Genomic DNA, 20,002 nt, shown 5'->3' with positions numbered 1-20,002 from the left:
GGGAGAGGCAGAGACAAATACTCTGCACAGTATAAAGACAGGAGTCCTCCACCTCCAGAAACACTGCCAACACAAAAACGGGGGACCAGGAGAAGCCAAGGCGATGAAACACAGACAAATAAACAGGCTGGAAGGCTGCAGTTCTCTCTTTCCGACCAATTGTCAGGTGTCTTGTAGACACACGTCAGGACTTAAAACTCTCCTTGTTGGTATCACGGGGGCCGCAGCAACCACTAATAGCTACCTTGGCCCCAGTAGCTTGACTGTTCCAGAAACTCTAGTCTGGCTCACATTCCTCATGATCAGATGAGATGATGGCTAATGTTTCCAATATGGTAACCATTAAAAATTATCTATTTAGGCACGTCTCTCATATCATTTAGGTCTGTCTTTGAGAAACATGGTGAACAGCTCTCCAAGTCTGAAAAAAAAATTATGCTGTTGCCCATGACAAAATAAAAATGTAGAAATAGTAAAATCCTTAAGAATGGACCCATCTAAGAGTGAGTCACCGTTATCGTCCGATATTTGGACCCAAAGTGGAAATATTCACTCCCTATTTTGTCAGCATCCCTTCTCCTTTGGATCCGGATGTTTTAGGCTGTTAAGTATAGTGTTCTCTCAAAGAGAGAGAGAGGGACACAAAAGTCATGGTTTCCTCCATGGTCACAATACTTACATCAAACTCTTGCATTCACGAGAGCAAAATCCCCACCGGACCACCAGGACCCAGAGGTTGAACCAGAGCCGCCTGCATAAAAGCCATAGATACTGGCAGCTTTGCTGGAGCAAGAATTTCAAAATTGAGCTTTGTTCAAAATGCATTTGCCAAAGAGACAGGCCCTTAGGTTCTAGTGTCCAGGAAGGAGAAAATGGCACTACAAGTTATGTCAAAGCGGCCCCCATCCCTTGGTCGGATGTACCACGAGGAGCCTATGCGCTTGGCCATCTGGTCATCCAGGCCCCTGCCGTCTGGAAACACACTTGCCAGACAAGGTGAAGGAAGCTGGTGCTTCTCAAGATCTTCTAAGGAAAACCGTGTCATCAAAAAACTGGCCCTGCTGACCCACTGAGACCACTGGGAGATCTCTCCTCCTCCGAAGGAAGGGTTTGTACTCCCTGTATCACCACCAGCAGAAAGAGAATTGGGGGCGGGGGGGGGGGGTGTCAGCAGCCTCACGAGGAGGTAAAGGAATGAAGCAATGAGGAACAAACAAGACTTGCCTGACTCTTATAGACACAACCTTTTAAGGTCAACAGTGGCCTTGCAGAGTTGTCATCTGTAAAATGAATATACATCATCTCCAGTTCTGAAAACCTAACCCCCTGCCCCAAAAATGTGTTCGTGCCCCAAGTCCTGATGGCAGCTCTCGGCCAGAGGCAGCCTCTTGACTGTATGAAGGGAGAGGCCACCTTTCAAATCAGATGCTCCTTCAATTCCCAGAGCTGCCTGAGCCCTTCATGGGACCTCAGCATTAAGGCTCCAGTCTCATTTCTCTCCCCTTCCCGGTGACTCTTCAGAGAAGGCAAGGACAAGCTGGGGAGGTTAAAAGAACAGACTTGGAACAGACCTGAGGCCCAACTCTGCCACTTACACACTGACCCTGGCTTTCAAGTCACTTCACGTTTCTCCACCTGCCAACCAGAAACAACAATGAATGAGACAGTGCACAGGAGCCACCTGCACAACGGCCGGACCCAAGTAAGAACTCAAACGCACCAGCCATCACAAAGCCCTGCTGGCTGAAGCCATCGTTCCTCAGCTGCAGCAGGTTAAGCACGAAAGAGGGAAAAGCCACTCACCAGGTCTTCTCAACATGGAAGGATGCGGATGTTAGAGAAGAGAGGGAACATTCTATGAGATGTCCAGAGCCCCTAACACACAGTTTAGTGGTTAATTATCTACGGCATCATTCTGTTTTCTGCTTGTGTGCATGCACACGTGTGAACAGGAACGTGTGCAGAACAGGAGCGTGTCATGGAGGTCTTCTTCCCCTCCTGGGAGCCTCCTCCTTCCCCACACTCCTCTATCTGTGGATATGCTCAGACTCCCAGCCCTGGCTCTTCCCGTCCCTTCCCCACACTCTGATCTCCTCCTTCTCTGCAGCTTTTCCCACCCACTCCAAGCCAATGCCACTCAAGTCCCTACTTGCAGGTTCCTATTTCTGCCCGCCCGAGGGAACACATTACCTGGATGTCTACAGAGGTCCCACCCACAACCACCAGCCTTCAAACTCCTCCTCCCACCACTCGCCTCTTGCTGAATGGGGCCCTGCAACGTCAACCCAAGCTCCCATTGGTTCTCCTCCCACCTCATTCATCAGTCCCCACATCCCCGCCCCTATTCATTCTGCCTCTGAGGCAGCGGAAGAGAAAGTAAGGGCAAGATTTCACTCCCGAGGGTCCACTCCAGGCCTCTAGCACCTCCCCAAAAGACCTCTGCATGCCCCCTACCCCATCACCCCTGGCCCACCCCATGTATCCACCATGGCCCACCAGACATCTTCTGAAAAGCAAATCTGACCTCCACTAAAACAAAAAGGCGGCACAGACCACTGCACACTCTGACAGCATAAAACCAAAGAGCATTGCCTGCACTAAGGCCTTGGTTGCTCCTGGTCCCAGATCTCTCTCCACCCTCTCCCTCACTCCCCAGGCTTGTCTGTCCACATGGGCACTGTTCCCTCTGCCTGCACCCCCTGTCCTGCTACTCTGCCTGGCAAGCTCCTATTCAGGCTTCAAAGCCCACTCCCATATCACCTCCTCTGTGAACATTCCTTTGATTCTCATGAAGACAGACCACATTGCTCCCATCTCCAAGACACCACAGCCTTTGGTTATCCACCTAGTAAACACACACAACCAAAGACAGTCTGCTCCTCCACCCATTCCAACTGAGAGCTTCTTGAGGAGGGTATCCCAGACTTTATCATGAAGACCACCTGGGCAGCCTCCTGGCTCCTCTTCCCAAGTTCCTGGGTCAGTAGGAGTGCGATGGGATCCGAGACTCTGGATTTTCTGCAAGTTCCCAGGTCATGCTAATGCTGCTGGGCCAAGGGTCAGGTTTGAGAAGTTCAGCTCCAGTGTCCAAGGACAAGGGTTTGAGACCTCCTTCTGCAGTGAGGAATCATATCAATTCGGGTGGCCCCTTCCCATCACTGAGCCCCCAGGTCTCGACTTAGAGAACGGGAGAATACCTCCAGGCTAGCCTGCCGACAGCCAAGGTCACCACAAGGACAAAACCAGACGCTGCGTGGGAAGCCCTCTGTAAACTAAAATGGGAGGCATATCTGAGAGAAAGCACCCCCCACCTCGGTGGGGGTCCTGGCCTGCCTGCAACCCCACATGGGCCAGGGTGAGCCTGGGTCCTTGTTTGTGGATTGTGGCTTGATATAACTGACGGGCAGGTTGTTTTTTTCCATCACGTGGGAACCTCAATTTGCATTCTTCTGACTTTAAAACAAGGTTCTCTTTCAAATGAACGAATCTGTCACATCATAAGTTACCTAACTGGAGATTTCTGGAATGTTCCCAAATGGAACTAAACATCCAAGGATCTTGTGAGAGTCATCATTATCAACACCCATGTACAATACCTGTTGGATCAGTTTGTAAGGGACGAGGCCCGTGGCTTAGTGGAATACCACCTACTAGTCATCCATCCGACAAATTTGAGATACCTGATATTTACATGTGGGACACGGTAATCCCCCCTCAAAATTCCCTTAAGAGGATCCCAGCAGGGCTCAGGGATGACTGACCACAGCCCACAGCATGCTGGGAATAACCCTGAACACTAAACCCCCAGGCAAGGGGCCTGACTGTGCCTCGCACAGCTCGCAAGCTTAGGGACCTGGGTTATAGCAAGCGGGTTAATTAGCCTGCTTTCCAGAGGGCATGCCCCAAAGCCAGCAGTCTGACTACTTCCCAGAACTGAGTTTTCAGGGACGGTGACCTTTCCACACTTGATGTTACCTGTAGCTCCCAGAAGCTGGGACCAGCTCACCTCTCTAACACAGTCAATAAATGGTGCATAGTCAAGTGGCTATGACTATTACCTTATAAGTCCCTTAAAGGTCACATGGATGTTCAAATCCTATTTGACATTTTCCCCCAAGCCCCTCCCTCAGTAAGAACTTTCTGACTACATGAATGTTTTTCAAGTGGTCCCAGACGAAAGAAAAGGTGAAAAGGCAGGAGCGGGTGTTAAGTGGTATTCCACGAGGGCAAGGCTGCCTCCTGCTTTTTCAACTGAGGACCTTTTGGGAGTATTGTCCAGCAAGTTTACTTAAAGGGCTCGGCCTTTCTCCTCTCAGCAGGACTGCAGTTCCAACACTCGTTGGGAGCCTGCAGATGTGTCCCCGGACTGGTCCCGCCAGCAGCATCCCAGCCATTTGCAAATGAAGGGACAGCAGCTGGATACTAAGAAACAGATGGCCCTCCTCATTTGAATGGGTTTGATCTGGCAGCTAGGGCCTCAGCAAGTTAGGGCCTGGCCAGCACTGAAATGTGTCCAGGCTAAAGGCACACATTCGTAGCCTGAGGGGTCTTTAGCAAGCAGCTGGATCGGAATGACCTCTTGGAGAGGTCTCCCTAAAGTGGAGCTTCGGGAGTGGGGGCAGGGAGACCGAGGGGGGCGGGGCACATTCCCAGCTGGTTTTGTCCCAAAGGACCCAGAGAGGCAGATCGAAGCTACAGGGATCACTTTTCTCCCCTCAATTTGCAGAGAAAAGAAAAATTCTCCCTTGGGGGATCCTGCGCCAGAGGACTGAAGCCACATTAATTCAGGAAATTCCAAATTAAGATAGGCGCCACCAGGGTTAACCTTTCTCCCCTGCCCGAAGCCGCATATTTGCATAGAGGTAAAAGCTTCTAGAAAACAAACAAGCTGTGAAGCGTTCCCACCTCTCAGCAGAGCCCCTTTCAAAACTCGCCAAAGCATTTCATCTTGGAAGGGCTGTGCTCTGCTCCCAAGCATCTTGGCTTCCTGTTGACAGGGCGTACCGGTCCTTTCTTAAACCAAGACTGTGCAACCCTCTCCAAGGAGAGGAAGGAGCCTTATTTGAATCTCCAAGTCCCAGGGCAAGGCCCCCAAGAGGGGAGCAGAGCTGGTGTTCGCTTACCCAGCCCAGGTCCTCCTGGCTGCCCCGGCCACCCAGCCCTCGGGCCAGCTCCCCACCTCCACAGTGGCCTGCCAGGAAACTGCCACTCCAAAACAGAGACCGTCAAGGAGCGGGCTGAAATGACTGACTCCAGATCAGGCAGGGGGCTGCCTGGACCACCTCCTCACCTGCCATACCTTTAAGGGTAGGCACCTCTCAGTAACAGGTGAAACCTGACAGCGGACAGCAGAGAGGCCAGGCCCTGGACGATTCTCCAACGGGGCAGGGAGCAACCTCGCCGACACATTCGGCTGGTACTGACCAGGGCCGCTGCAGCGGGTGTGCTGAAGAATCACAATGGGTGCCCACCTCCTTGAAGACCAGCATCGGGGGCGCAGGGCCCACTAGCCTGGCCCGGCCTCCATCTCCAGTCTCAGTGCCCACCCCTCTGTTAGGGCTCCCGAATCCAGCTGCGACACACTCTGGTTTTCCTGCAGAGCACCTGGGATTGGAACTGGCCCTTCATTTCTGCGGTTATTTGAAAAATGCCTATCTCCCAACTCGACAGTCCCTGAGGCTGGTTTTTCCTCGCCCTTCTATCCCCACAGAACCTGGCACAGACACAGTAAGGTCTCAAAAAACTTATTCAGGGGAACAAATCAAAGAAGCCATAGCAATCATCCTGCAATCTGAAAAGCGTGCTATACGAATGACCTCGGGGTCTCTGCCCAGCTCTGGAAGGTGCCATCACCCTGGGCTGCAAGGCTGAGAGGGCAGCTGCAGCGTCTCCATCCAGGTGAGCAGGTCACAACTTCTCTCCCACACCAAAGCCCCTTCTGAACGCCAGCGACCCCAGGTGTCCTGGACTCGCTGTGCAGGTGACCAGCACAAAGTTGAGCTCAACAAACCAGCCTCGGTTCACTGCCACATCTAACTAGAATCCCTCAGAGTTCACTTTATTTTTTTAACCACCAAACTGAACTTTGTTGGCTTTATAAATGGGCTCCAGGGGTCAGCCCGTGGCAGAGTGGTTAAGTTCACACACGGCTTCTTCGGCAGCCCAGGGTTTTGCTGGTTCAGATCCTGGGTGCAGACATGGCACCACTCATCAGGCCATGTTGAGGCGGCGTCCCACATGCCACAACTAGAAGGACCCACAACTAAAATATACAACTATGTACTGGGGGCATTTGGGGAGAAAAAGAAAAAAAAAAAAAAGAAGATCATCAACCGTTGTTAGCTCAGGTGCCAATCTCTAAAAAAAAAAAGGGGGGGGCTCCACTCCCTCCCTATTTTTCCCCTGGGGACACCCTTCCTGGCCAAGGCTTGAGGAAGCGTAGATGTTGCTGCTTCTGCCCTTTGTTCTTGGATTTTTTTTTTTGCTTTCCTACTCTCTAACATGAGAAGGGCCAAGTGAGCCCTGTCATTTGTCACCTCCATGATCTCCGGTTGCAGGAGCCTCAGGTCCATGGGTTTGCGCTGGTGGGCCTTGACACAATCACCAATCAGAAATGCTGGGAAGAAAAGTTGACACACTATCAAAGTGACAACTGGAATGGCTAACATTTAGTAGGACTGAAGGCAAACCACCAGGAGCCATATGGGACAAGGAAAAACCAGGGATGGCTCACTCCTGCTCTTACGAGCCAACGGGCAAATACAGGGCCAGCCCTTCCTGTCCTGAACTCCTGCCATGGGACAGCCTGAGTCACCAACTGGGACTCAGGGCAGTCTCCCTCCGTCTCCTGGGAAGCAGAGACGGTTAGCTTCTTACCAATAAGCTACGTTCCACTGGAGGTCATTCTAGAACCACAAAGTGGTAATTATTGGGCCATTTTTATTGCATGTGATTTTTCTTCAAATAGTTTTAAGGGAACAGTTGTAAATATGCGGGAAAGAATGACAGATTTAGGAAAGCATGAGAGGGCCACCAAAGCATTCCACAAAAGATCCTTCTGCTCAGGAAAGAGGAGTCAACTGGGAAATCTTTGTCACACCAATACATTCACCCAAAACCCTGGGCCCACGCTCACTAACTGTGGGGGTCTTGGAGGAATCATTTCATCTCCAAAAGTCTTAGTTACTTCATCCATAAAACAGGAAGAGGAATACCTGAGGTCAGCTGGATTAAGATTAGAGATCACATATGTCAAAGTACTAGCACTGTGTCTGCACATGGCAGACACTTAAACGGTAGTGAGGGTTACCATTACCACCACTTTCCTCATCCTCATCATCCTCTTTCTCAGGGAAGGGGCTAAAGGAACAGGACCCCATCCACTAACACCTCCCCTCCCCTCCTATCAAGTAACCCCCACTGGGTATAACATGAAAATGACTGCTCAGCCCCACCCTCTTCAGGACCATAGGTCCCATATCAATTTCCTTGAGCGCCCTTCCACGCAGACTTGCAGCCCGGCGGCCTGTGCACTAGGAAAGCCTAACAGGCTGACCAGGCGCAGTCCCCAGAGGCAAACCTGGCAAGAATGACCATCACATGCTGGGGAGTTCCCTCAAAACAGCAAAAAGCAGAGTGTGCTACATCCCTCTCCCCCCAGCCAATCCCGTAACTTTCTCTCCACCATCCTTCACAGGGCCTACTGACAATCTTTTGGAAGCCTCACGCAGAAAACTCTTTCCTTGCCAAAATACGTTGTTCCTCGTGAAGTCCACGTCCTGCTGTTATTGCATAGCTGCAAATGACTTTTATCAACAGGGAAAAAAAAACGTCAAGCCTAAACCATTTGGACTGCAAGCAGCAAGATGATCACATTATCTAAAGTCCAGCAATAAAAAAGACTGGAGCAACTCAGGGCCCAGAGCTCCTTTCTATTTTAATTAATGTAGATACCGCTCATCAGAAAACATCATTGTATGCTGTTGGGTAAACATCCCCGAAACGTTGATTTCGAATCCCGTATCAGGTTTTCACTTTGACAAGGAAGTGGGCGGGGCAGGGAGGAAACAGCATTTACGGAAGACCCCACCCCACACCCCAAGCCCCGTCACAGGCCAGGACTGCAGCAGGGGCTTCACATCCCATTTGCATTTAATCTTCATAGCCTCCCTTTGAAATCGATATTATCAGCCCCGTTTCAGATAAAGAAAGCAAGGCCCAGAGAGGTTATCTAACTTGTCAAGGTCCCAGCACCAGCAGAGAGTGGAGAGATTCCAAGCCAACTTGCCAAGCTCCCGCGAGGCCAAGTTCCTTCTGTGAGTGTGCGTCCCCAGAAAGTACATCACGTGCCATTTAAAATGATTTTATTCATTTATATGAAAAAAAGATGGCAGATGCCAAATTTAGGTTAATTGTAGACGGAATTCTTGATCTTTTAAAGATTTGGTGATTTTAAATTTGGAACATAATATTTAGGACATATATTCGATTGTGTGGCTACCTCAGTGGGCAAAGAACGCAGTTTTGGTGGAAATCCAGGACGCTAGCGGGACCGGAAGGCGGTGCCTTGAAGGCAGCCACACTCTGCTGGGGCAACTAACAATCTTAAGTTTAGGGTTTTCACAGGGTTTAAACTGTAAACTCATCCACTGCAAAGATCTCTATATTCTTTTCATAACGCCTCCCCATCCCACCCCCTCCACACACACACACAAAGCTGCCCTTTTCAATGTCTTAATATTTTTAAAATATTGCCATTGGTCATGTATGGAAAACCTTAACAGTAAACTGCCTCGTAAAAAGAGGTCACATATAGTAACACAGAAGGAGTTCTAGTGTTGGAAAATAATCATGACAACTTAAGAGTTTACTTTATTAATGTCAGAGCTCAGAATTGAGTTATTTCTTTCATGGAAAGGTGCTATATAAATCATACAAATAAATACATCCCTTGCCCTCATTCCTGAATCTACACTTTCCTTATAAGCTATTCTTTGACCTGCTCATAAAACATGTTCACTGAACCTGAAATTCTATATATGTGCCTTCCATCCAGAAATGACTTGGAATTTACTATTCTTTAGTTGGACAAGGGGTTAAAGGAAGAGTACGCCACAGCTTAGCTCCCGGACTCACCACAGTGAAAAGAACCTGAAATTTGTAATATTCACACCAAGTGGCAAAAGTCCAGAAGAGGGTGGAGTTACCAACGGTATTCCAAAGTGGAATAAATGACAACAGCTCACACCCAACATCTTAAAACTTCATCATGGTGCGAGTTTCCCAAAGCCAAAATCACTAAAAACCTAACGTATGCCTATTCCATTTCATCCGTACTCTTCAAAGGACGACTGTGGCCCATCCTGGTAAGTAAATATCCTTTTATGTGAATATATAAATGGCAAAAGCTTAAAGTCACATCAATGGAGGCCAGTGAAAGCCTACAACCACCACATACCACCGATGTGGCTACCATTTTCTATTTTCGATCATGCCCTATAAAGGGGTAGGTAAGGGATCAGAGCAAGGAGGAAAAAAACTTGGTAAAAGTGTGAACTTTGTGAATTTCAGAAGGAGACATTTCCAAGACCTGCTGGACCACCATGTGAAGTGGCCAGCAGCTTGTTCAGCCAGACATCTTTAAAGAACTTGGTCTCAGCCTCCCTTCCCTACTTCCTCACATTTCCCAGCCTAAGAAGGCCAGAGCTGCATCTGGCTGTGTGCTCCAGGTCTACCTGGGTAAGTAAGAAGAGGTGGCCGGTTTGTGGACACTCTCAGGCTGCCAGAAAGCCTTAAGGCTTCCCATGAAGATAAACATTTTTCCTAAAATGGAACACAAGTTGCACATAGCTCTAAGTTCAAGAGCCTCTAGCCAGTTGGTAGGGGTTTACTCATCTTGGATATAACGACACTGAAGCGTAACTGCTCAGAAACCCACCTCTTCAGCTAAACCCAAACTCTCTGCCCTTACAAATCAGGCTCATTGTTCAGCCATATAGAGCCTTCAACATCATTACCATCAGTTGAGAAGGCAAGCCGGAGAGAAGGATGTGGGGTACGGGTGTGGTATGGTTAGCAACATCAAGCACTCCAATGCCAGGAAAGCCGGAAAAGCAGAGGCATATATAAATCTCACTTGGATATAGCAAAAGGATAAAAAGTACGCAAAACCTAAGACTAAAGTCATCCTTCAAGGAAAACAAAATCATAAAGACCATGGACATTTCTGCACAGCTGCGTAAAAACTCCTGGGTCAGAATCATTTGTGGGACAGCCTGAAAACCTTTCGAAAATAATTTCCAAATGGCCTACGAAGACAAGTCACCCTGCTCAGAATCAGCCGGTTCAGTGGAAAGTAGCGCACCTGCTCCATTTCCTAGCTAGCTGAACCCGCTGGCACCCAAAATCAATTTCCCACGTTTCCCTTTAAGGACTAAAATTTGACAGCTTCAATGGAAGTGTAAAATTAAGCCGGACTCTGATGAAAGGGGGTTGGTAGCCTTTTAACAATTACCCTGGATCAGGAAACACCCAAACTACAGACGGCAGGAGGGAGGGTCACTGCACACATTTTATTGAGAATGTAACCATTAAACAAAACTCTTCCTGTTTAAACACAATCCCAGTTAGTTCATAACCATGTAATTATTCATTAAGACTGATATTGGAAACATCTCACATTGGATTGCTCTGGTTCTCCCGGGGTAGGGAAGACTTGAAAGGAACAAGTCTTCAGCTATGTGGCCTACTGGGGGGGCTTGTCACATAGAAGGTGCTCAGTGTTTTAACTGGTTAAAATAAACAGGCAAAACACACACACACACGCACACAATTTGGATCACAGGGAGCCAGTATAGAAAGTATACAAATACCAATTCTCCGGGCTTGCCAGATTTTTGCTCTAGAAGTAATATTAAACACAGCTCTTTGTCTATGAATTGTGAAATGCTTTATATACTAATAAAGAATGTGTACTTCATTGTGTATTTAACTGCACAAGCCTGCATTTGGTTTAATTGACCAAGAATAAGTCCTTGTTCCTAAGCTAACTATCGAGTTACAGTCAACTCTTAAATATTAACACTCATATTGAGGAACAAAGATGCAGATAATACAAAACAGAAGATTATTTTAAATCATTCACTCTTGGTATGCGGATGTATTCTTCTTTTTTTCTTTTCTTTTAACTTGCAATTAAATGCGTATAGCTGATATTATGGCATTTACAATACTTCTAACAAAGGACTTAGACCATCCTGAAAAAAATCTGACTTAGGGAGGTCTCCACGTGGATCCCTCACTCAACCCCTCTGCTGTTGAACTTTGGACCAACCCAAACTGGTCCAAGACAGCATCGCCCCTCAGAAGGTTGCCAAAAAACTAGTTTAAAAAAAAAAAACATGCAACTACTTTTTTCCCCAGGTTGTTACTTTTCAGAATCACACTTTGCGGAGGGTGGGAAAGTAATTAAGGGTTTGGGGTTGGAAAAGCCCTTTTATTTTAGCTCCTACTGGGCTAGTGTAAACAAAGATGTCAGTTAATGTCAACAATGACTTAATTAAACAGAGTAGGTGACAAGTCAGGAGGAACTTGAAAGTAAGAGTCAGCTCCTCCCCAGGGTAATCAAGCTTGACTATACTGTAAATAATTAGAATATTAATCAACAGAACTTGGCATTGAGGCCTGCCCCCCTTGGAGTCAATAACTGAGTTTACACTCTTCAGCTGGACCCCACAACAATGAATGACCATTTAAAAATACTCATTTTTAAACCGGAATATTTAACAACTCAAATCTCCTGGAAACTGTTTTCCTTTTAGGTCAGTTGAGTAGCCCCAACCCCGCTGTTACCACTAGAGAAAGTGTCTAGAAGACAAGTAATATACGATGGACGATGTGATATGATATATGATATAATACTATACAAAGCCAAGACAATTGGAAAAGGATCCTCTAGTATTAAGGCTCAGGCTCCTTTCGGGAACATAGTCACATTTTTCTCTAGACATATATTCCTCTGGTCCAGCCCAGTAGACATTAAACTGAGCTACCAAATTAGCAAGCCAAAAAGTCGTCCATAATAAGACCCTGTGCAACAGAAAGTCAAGGTTGAACTTACTGTTCACCAAAGGTATAGTAATACCACCCATGAGGACAGAAGGAATGGACAGACACACACTCACCTCTCCAATTCAAGAGGACCACGGCCTAAACTGGAGCTGCCCTAGTTAGCGTGCTTCCACTTCCAGTTGTTAAAAACTCCTTTCTTATCTATAATTAGATTACCTTTCTAATAAACTCTGACACCGATGCAAAACTCCTGCAATGGAAGAACTCTTCTTAGGGTTCAAACCGGTTGCCAATATTGGACAAGGTAAGTGCAGACCCTACAGAAAGCAAACACAGCTGCCTGAAAACACGAAGCGGCCCCTCCTCCTCCACCAGAGAGCAACTGTCTCCAAAAGCCTAGATGTTTCCTAACATTGTGGCCAGTGCCGTGGCCAGCCCACAGGTCCAGGGAGACCCACGTGGCCAGCTCATTAGGAACAATGACAACAACATGAAGTGGGTGCTTATTAGATGCCAGGCCCTGTGCTATTTGCTCTTTACGCCCAGATCAAATTAAGCCTCCTAACAACGTTCAGATAATCAGAAGGCTTCTGAACATATTAATAGTCACTTCACATTAATAAAGAGACCTTAAAGATCATCTTATCAAACCCTCAGATTAGGGTCGGCCCCGTGGCCAAGTGGTTAAGTTTGTGCACTCTGCTTCGGCGGCCCAGGGTTCAACGGTTCGAATCCTGGGTGTAGATATAGCACCGCTCATCAAGCCATGCTGAGGTGGCATCCCACATGCCACAACTAGAAGGACCCACAACTAAAAATGTGCAACTATGTACCAGGGGGCTTTGGGGAGAAACCGGAAAAATAAAATCTTTAAAAAAAAAAAACCCTCAGATAACAGAAAGGGAAACTGAGGGCGAGGGATTTGTATTCTTTTGCAAACCTCCTTTTTGCAGGGTTTTGCACCTCTAAACCTTTTTTTTTTAGCATCTCATAACCCTGGATCATAGAAGCTATGGATCCAGAAAAATGCATAAAAGGACATTCACAAAATATTACCTGCAATTGCACGGAATTCCTTGACTCACCCCAGCCCCCAAGTGCATCCCCAGATCCAGGCAGGGAAGACCCAGTCTCAACAATACTTATATTGTTAGACACGAATTTTCACACAAAGAACTGGGGGGACTTCATTCCTGTCCACTTTTTCCCTCCTTCTGTCTCCCCCCTTTCTTCCTGCATGTACACACGTATTCTAAACTTTCTTCAATAATTAAATACGATAAAAGAAATCCTCCAGGACCATTTTACACTTTATGTTGAAATAACCTGCCAAGAATGCTGCCCCAAAAGTCTAAACGAAAAATGACAGTTTTCTCCTACCCTGGGCCGCTCCCGAGCTCACACTGTAGGAAATCCAGCTCAGCCACCTCGGTTTGTGCTGAGCCCCACACTCAAGGGAAAAACCAGCTATTAGGGAAACATCCATTTTAATTATTAGCAAAATTAAAGAAGTACAGGCATGACTTTCAGAAACTGGGAACCTTTTCCCTCACATTAAGCCCTTTAAAAATGCATCACCACTGCAAATACATTCCCACTGATGTCATAGCACATGTCACAAGGAGGGAGTCCCATAATCGTCGCAGCGAGAGCCCGGGAAAGCCTCAGACACAAAGTCCTACCAGATTCCCTTCCCAGAGGCGTGGAAGGGGCCCCCCACCCAGACCCCACGCCACATGTCACCACACCTGTTCATGATAAAGGCTCCATACCTCTGTGTATGAATAAGCACCAGACTCCCTCACACGATTACCTGACTGCTTCAGCTAATAACTGCCACTGTCCAGAAAAAGCTCTGGCCTGTGCCTTCCTGACTCCTCCACTGGGTCTCCGTGGGAGCCCCTCTCCCAGCATTCTCATCCCAGCCGGGAACACAGTCCTCCATCCCATCTTGTCCTGGACGGGCCTTCTGTCCTCCTCCAGCCCAGGGCGCAGCATGCTTTTCCAGAACAGCTGAGCTGACCCCAGGCCACTCAGGACCACGCAGGCCCCCAAAGCTAAGCAGGCACCAGGTGGGCTCTCAGCAAACAGGTTCATTAAGTGGCGATGAGTGCTGGGATCTGCCGTTTTATTCTCGGATTACCACTCGAAAAATAACTCAGCTACCAATATTCCCTCCTGATGACAGATTTCAGTGCTGCACCGACTGGTGGCTTGGCTACCGTGGTCTCAGAAGGACCTGGGAAGGAGGTTCCAAATCTACCCAGCTGAGTAATTCAGCCCCGTGTAGTGCTCACAACTGGCCTGAAGTCTCGAAAATTACATTTCCAAAGCTGAACACCGATGCATGCTCTGTTAGATCTGGAAGTTCTCAAAGATGTGGGAGACACCCAGGTATGTTCATTTTCAAATTTACCTAAAATAGAATCTGCTGCTGGGTGACATACTGCTTAAGTATCATCAATTACAATGGCCAACGCATCTCCATGCTGAACTTCAGAAGCTTCTTTTTCTCCTTAGACAATGAAAATAAAACGTCAGCATTTCGGATGTTGGCAATTTCCCTTTGTCAGAAAACAGCAATTCTTTGCGTTGTAAGCAAGACTCTCCCTCCAGTAAGAATACTGCTTCGGGAAGCTCTAGGTGGCACGCACCTCCAGCCTTCCTGGGCACTGGATAGAGGCAAACTGCCAGCCGCCACCCTCACCCAGCACAGAGAAACGCACACACCAAGAAACCACAGCACTACATACCACTCTGCCTGCATGTTACAGCGGACACTCTCGTGATCCCTGACCTGGGGGGAGCAGAGAGACTGCTCTCCCTTGCTCTTAGAAGACTCATTTACAATGCTGATAGCAAGCGCAGCTGATTCTAAAACAGGCCTTGACCTCAGTGACACTTCCCCAGACAAATCCCAAAACAAACTTGGTACCCTGAAAGTGAGAACGAATAACTTACCTTCCGGCTCTAATGTGGTATCCTCAACTAAATTGAAGGAGGGCCGGGCCAGGGACAAGGTTGCCATGGTGACCACAACCAGGCAGATGAAGCGACCCCAGCTGACCATGGTTACGGTGCCAACGCCCCGTCCTCTTCCATATCTCCATGTGGACGTTACTCCCATCTGCACACTTCCTCTACGAGCATGGACTGCCAGCAATGCCTTCAAGCCTGCGGTGGGCTCAGGACGCAAGATGCTGCGGCAGCCGCTGCTGGTCCTGCTGCTGCTTCTGCTGCTGCTGCAGCCTCTGGAGGAAAGAGATTCGGCAAGTCGGTGAAATCTTCCCCAATGTCAATTCACTGAAACCCAAGTGGGCTAAGAACAGCTTTTCAGCCTCTCAAATATACGCAAGCAGTTCTTTTTCATTATCTGCAAATGCTTTCCGTCCGCGCCTCAGAGTCCCAGGTGTTTCCACCAGACCGGTCCACAAAACGTGTTAGGCTGATCTTTTAGAGAGCATACTTTTACAAAATAGAGATAAAAAGAGAAGCTACAGGACACAGACACACGCAGCCACTTCAGTAAGGCAAAGTGTACTCTCCTATCCACTGTCACCTCTACCGCCTCAAAAGGCAGAAGCAACACGCCCTTAGTTTCAAGGGCAACTACAAAAGCCAGTTAACAATGTTCGGGTTGGCATAACCAGCCTCGTTAACTTCTGTGAGGCCAACCGGGCTTTAGAAAGCTGAACGGTGGAGCCGGCTGCTTACAGACTGACTTCTGCGGGGCTGGAGCTGAGTGGCTGGGCTCCACCCTCACTGTAGTTCTCAGGAAGAAAAGAGACTAGCAAAAGAAAAAGAATCCCAGGAAGGCTACCAAAAATCCCCACCCATTTACACCTGTCAAGATTCACTTTTAGCGCAGAAACGAATTTCAGTCTTTCACCCATCAGCCACTTACGAAGAAGGAACGGATGTGTGATCCATTCAAAACAGCTGATCCAAAAAGAGAGCCCGAAGCCTGAATTCCCTCCTACTGTGACTAAATGGCAGTGCGGGCCTACTAAATATCTTCAACCTATACAGAGCGGGTTAAGAAACCGAGCAGATGCAAACTCTGATGAGTAACGCAGGAGTTTATTAACGGTGATGATATGTAAATTACCATCCTGGTACATGATTGGGCCAGCAACTCTCAATACGCTAACTTATTGGCTAAAATTTCAGAGTAGAAATTTTACAAGGGGGCGCTCAAACTTACTATTCTGTTCACCCATTTGATCCAAAGGCAAAGAGAATTTTCCAAGCTTAAAATATTTAAATAACTTTAAATGTGTTCAGTATCCTCAAAGTGTAGAGCCTAAATGCATAAACTTCAGAGAATTTGATTAAAACAATCACAGATTCCATGAACTATATGAGTGAATCACATTTTATAAGATTGGGGGTGAGAGTGGGACCTTTAATATAAAAATCTCTAAACCCTGTGCTTTTCGCAGGCTACTTGTTTCAAATTATGACACAGGATTTCAACACCGCCTAAGCCATCCCAAAACCACATCAGAAAAACTGCTCCTTTTAGCCTTGACTAAGGGTTAAAATAGGTGAGGGAAGGTGCACCATTTCTACAGGAGGAATAAAGAAAATCTCTGCTTCAAAGAAAGCACAGGTGAACGGGTGTGATTCACAGCAAAAGTGTGTGTGTGTCTGCACACAGCACCTTGTGTTTTCAGACTGCATGAAGGATTTTTTTTCCCAACTTTTCTTTCCTCTTAAAGTTAATAGCCTCAAAAGATAATTCTGTATCTATTTCTACTGCGCATGGGAGGGAAGGATACACTCTCCTTGATTTACTAAGCACTTCCAGCATGTATGGGAACCTTCTGCCTCTAACACAACTTCAGGAACAATCTTAAGTCCTACCAGGAGATTTCTCCCCAGGCTGCGTCCCTAGCAGCCTCCTTTGCTCCAGGCAGAGAAAGGTGGACAGTGACTTCTGCTCCATCTCAAGCCATTCATTGATCCCATCAGCTTGCGCCAGAAACTTGAATTATACCATCCCCAGGTCCAGGCCCCACGGCAGTCCCCTCCCCAAATCTCTGGAAGGCAGAGGCCTAAGGTGGCAGGTCTGCACGACTCCTCACCAGAGTGGACAAAAATATGAAGGGACCTCCTAGGCAGGATAATTAGGCCCCGAGGCGCGGTGTTGGGAACACAGGCCCAGCATGCCGCTGGCGGCCACAATCCCAGCTTCCTGCTTTCAATACCATAATCCTTCCTGGAGTCTGAGCCTCAGTGAAAGCCCCAGCGTGTTTATTTTTCCCCTTGAAAGGGAACTCTCTTCTCAGCCTGGGCGCGGGAGGAGTCGTCACCCTCCCTATGATGGATGATGGCTCTTCATGGCCACCCGCTCCTCTGGTCCATTTTCACCTCGGCACTGGCCTGCCCCCAAAGATAGCCAAAGTGATGAGGGAGAGAGCCTGGCTGGGGAGTGGTCCCCAGGCCAGGCCAACCTGGGCTCCTCAACTCACCAGAACATTCCCAAACCCCCACGCTGGAGGAAGGCAAGCCCATCAGCGCCCGCCTTAATGGGCTTCCACCTCTAAGAGGTTATCTGTCCTCTGTTGGCTCACCATGCTGAGCGCTTCCAGCTTTGTTCCTGGGTAGATTTCACATCAGGAAAGTCAACAGCGCCAGGCAAGGTCGGGGATGCCCAGGTACCCCCAAGGGGCACACCTATCTCCCGGTTCACAGCCTCCCTACTTCCTTTCCTTCTCCGCAGAGCTGAGCAGAGGAGGGAGCTATCAAAGGGTCAAACCTAGGCAGAGAATTCCTCAACAGACTGAAACCTCAAAAAACACAAAACACAGGCTGACCCAGGACCACAATCCCCCTCCGGCTAACGCTTCCAAGCCAAAGAGAACTTGCTGTAGCTTGAGGGGAGCTCCTCACCACCAACAACCCCGGTTCACTGTAGCATTTCTAACATTGGTTTGCCAGGAATATCCTGTTTTTCTCCCCTTCTCGGGGCGCTAAAGAGCTCAGAGAAATCTGCATTTTAATTGACATTCCAGGGAGTGGGAGAGGGGCGGCTGATTGCTTTTCTATTCAAGCTAAACAGGCTTTTCAGATGAAAATGAGTCGAGGCCCGTGGAAGATTTAGAGGGATTTGGGACCAGGGGGACAATGGGGTTTTAAATGTTGATAGCGTTTCACACCAAACACATAATGGGTGCCCCGAGTGTGAAAGCAGGTTTGCCTTTAAGGGTGGGTTTTATTGAACTGGGGGAGAGGAAGGCAGGCCGGGAGAAGAGTGTGCAAAGGAGCGGGTTGCGAGGGGAGCGGCGGAGGCTCAGCGCCCCGGGCCGGACCCTGTGCCTGGCCCTCCGGCCGCGAGGGTCGGAGCCAGCGCCTCGCGGGGGCCTCGGCAGATTCCCCGGCGCGGTCCCGTCGCTGAAGGAATGAGCGCGCAAGTTAGAACTCGCCTGCGCTTTCGACATCTCGGAGCTGCTGCCGGCAGAGCAGGCGGCGAACTAGGAAAAGTCGGTCCAGTCCGCCCCCTAGCCCCAGGCGCGCTGCGCTCCCTCCAGCGCCGACGGCGGCTGCGGTCGAGGGGTGCCCAGCACTGAAACTGGGGCACCTGAGCCGCCACCTCCCCACAGGTGCCACCTCCGAGCATCGCCAACACTACGGAGATGTCGCCGGCCCCACCCCAGCGGCTCCCTCCTCGGAAGGGTCCCCCGCTAGGGCCTGGATGAGTGAGGGCGGGCTCTTCCCTGAACCCCGGAATGAGGCACCCCAAAGATGTCCCTCCGAGCCCCGGATCTGCAGGGCTGTGCCACCAGCGGGGCAGCCTCGCCGCTCGGCGCCAGCTCTGGGGTCGCAGGATCGCGCCTGGCCGGCGGGACTGAGCCGACCGGAGTTTGACAGGGAGGGGGAATGTCAGCGCTAGAGGCAGAGGTCAGCATCTGGATGGGGGTGGCTGAAGCAGAACTTCCCAAACGCCAGCCTTCAGCTCGCACCCACCTCCCCCATCACCTACACAGCCAAAGAGGGAGGACAGGGAGCAGCCGCCACAGTGCCAAGTGCCCCGAGCCCTCCGCTCTGGGGACGGCGTCCCGGGCTCCCACGGCGCCCACTTTCCCGACTGGCGAGGCTCCCCGAGGCGCCCGACACGACGATTACCTTGAATGGCAACGCTCCTCGGCGACCGGTTCTGTCCCCGTGCCCGGCGTGGGTCGGGATGGAGCAAGCGACGAGATCGCAGGAAACCAACAAAAAATGGTCCCGGGGTCCTCGCCGGCGCGGAGGCTCCGAGGCTTCACGCGCACCCCAGGCTGCGGAAGAGCGCGGGCATGACGCCCGCGGGCTGCCCTCGGATTTGGGGAGCGAGAGGAAGAAAAGACTCAGGCTTGGCGTTTCCTCCACCAAACTTTGCTCGCAACTTGCGAAGGCTCAGAAAGCGCAGGAAAGCGGCGGCCTCGGGGCGCGCGGGGCTCGCGGCCGGGCCCCGCCAGCCTGGAAAGGAGTCGCCGCGCCGGGCCAGCTACGCCGCGCGCAGACCCCGCGGCGCCCGAGCTTTGTGGCGGCCGCGCTGCCCGCTCCGCACCCGCCGCCCGCCCGCTCGGCTCTCCGCGGCGCTCGCCGCCGCCGCCGCCCCCTCCCGGCGGGTCACGCCCCCGCTGAAACCCGAGCCGTTTCCTGGACGGCGGCGCCCGCTCTGCCAATCAGCGCCGCGCGCCCGGGCCGGCCCGCGCCCCGCGCGGCTCCCGACGCCTGCGAGCGGCCCCGAGACACCGGCCGGGCAGGCTAGGGGCCCGGCCACCCTCGGGACGCAGGGATGCACACATCCTCTGTGAATGAGGCGTGGTCCCGCGCCCCCTCCCCCTGCCCGCCCCTGGGAGTTAGACCGCCGGTTCGGCGGGTGATTGCGTTACGTTGTTTTATTTCAAGTCAGAAAACAAATGACAGAATGCCTGCCCTGCCCCTC

General features: G+C 49.9%; 1 protein-coding gene across 20 annotated transcripts in view; it reads right to left on the bottom strand.

The window, feature by feature from the left end:
- The window catches only part of FGFR2 (fibroblast growth factor receptor 2), a 103,361-nt gene extending 83,715 nt beyond the window's left edge, over positions 1-19,646 (bottom strand). For 7 of the 20 annotated variants that reach the window (XM_044749659.2, XM_044749650.2, XM_044749653.2 and 4 more), the window contains exons 1-2: positions 15,974-16,134; positions 15,031-15,320 (exon numbers count right to left, since the gene is read on the bottom strand). In XM_044749659.2, coding sequence (XP_044605594.1) covers positions 15,031-15,320; positions 15,974-15,999 — 316 coding nt within the window. In that variant the 5' untranslated portion in view covers positions 16,000-16,134. Of the gene's footprint in view, positions 1-15,030; positions 15,321-15,973; positions 16,135-19,197 lie in introns of those variants that run through there. The other 13 variants (XM_044749679.2, XM_070482050.1, XM_044749690.2 and 10 more) reach the window with 3 other exon arrangements.
- Between the last annotated feature and the right edge of the window lie 356 nt (positions 19,647-20,002).

Source organism: Equus asinus, chromosome 2 (genome assembly GCF_041296235.1).
Source record: "Equus asinus isolate D_3611 breed Donkey chromosome 2, EquAss-T2T_v2, whole genome shotgun sequence".
Taxonomy (NCBI): domain Eukaryota; kingdom Metazoa; phylum Chordata; class Mammalia; order Perissodactyla; family Equidae; genus Equus; species Equus asinus.
The sequence above is the reverse complement of the archived record's forward strand: the minus strand, read 5'-3'. Positions and strand labels throughout refer to the sequence as shown.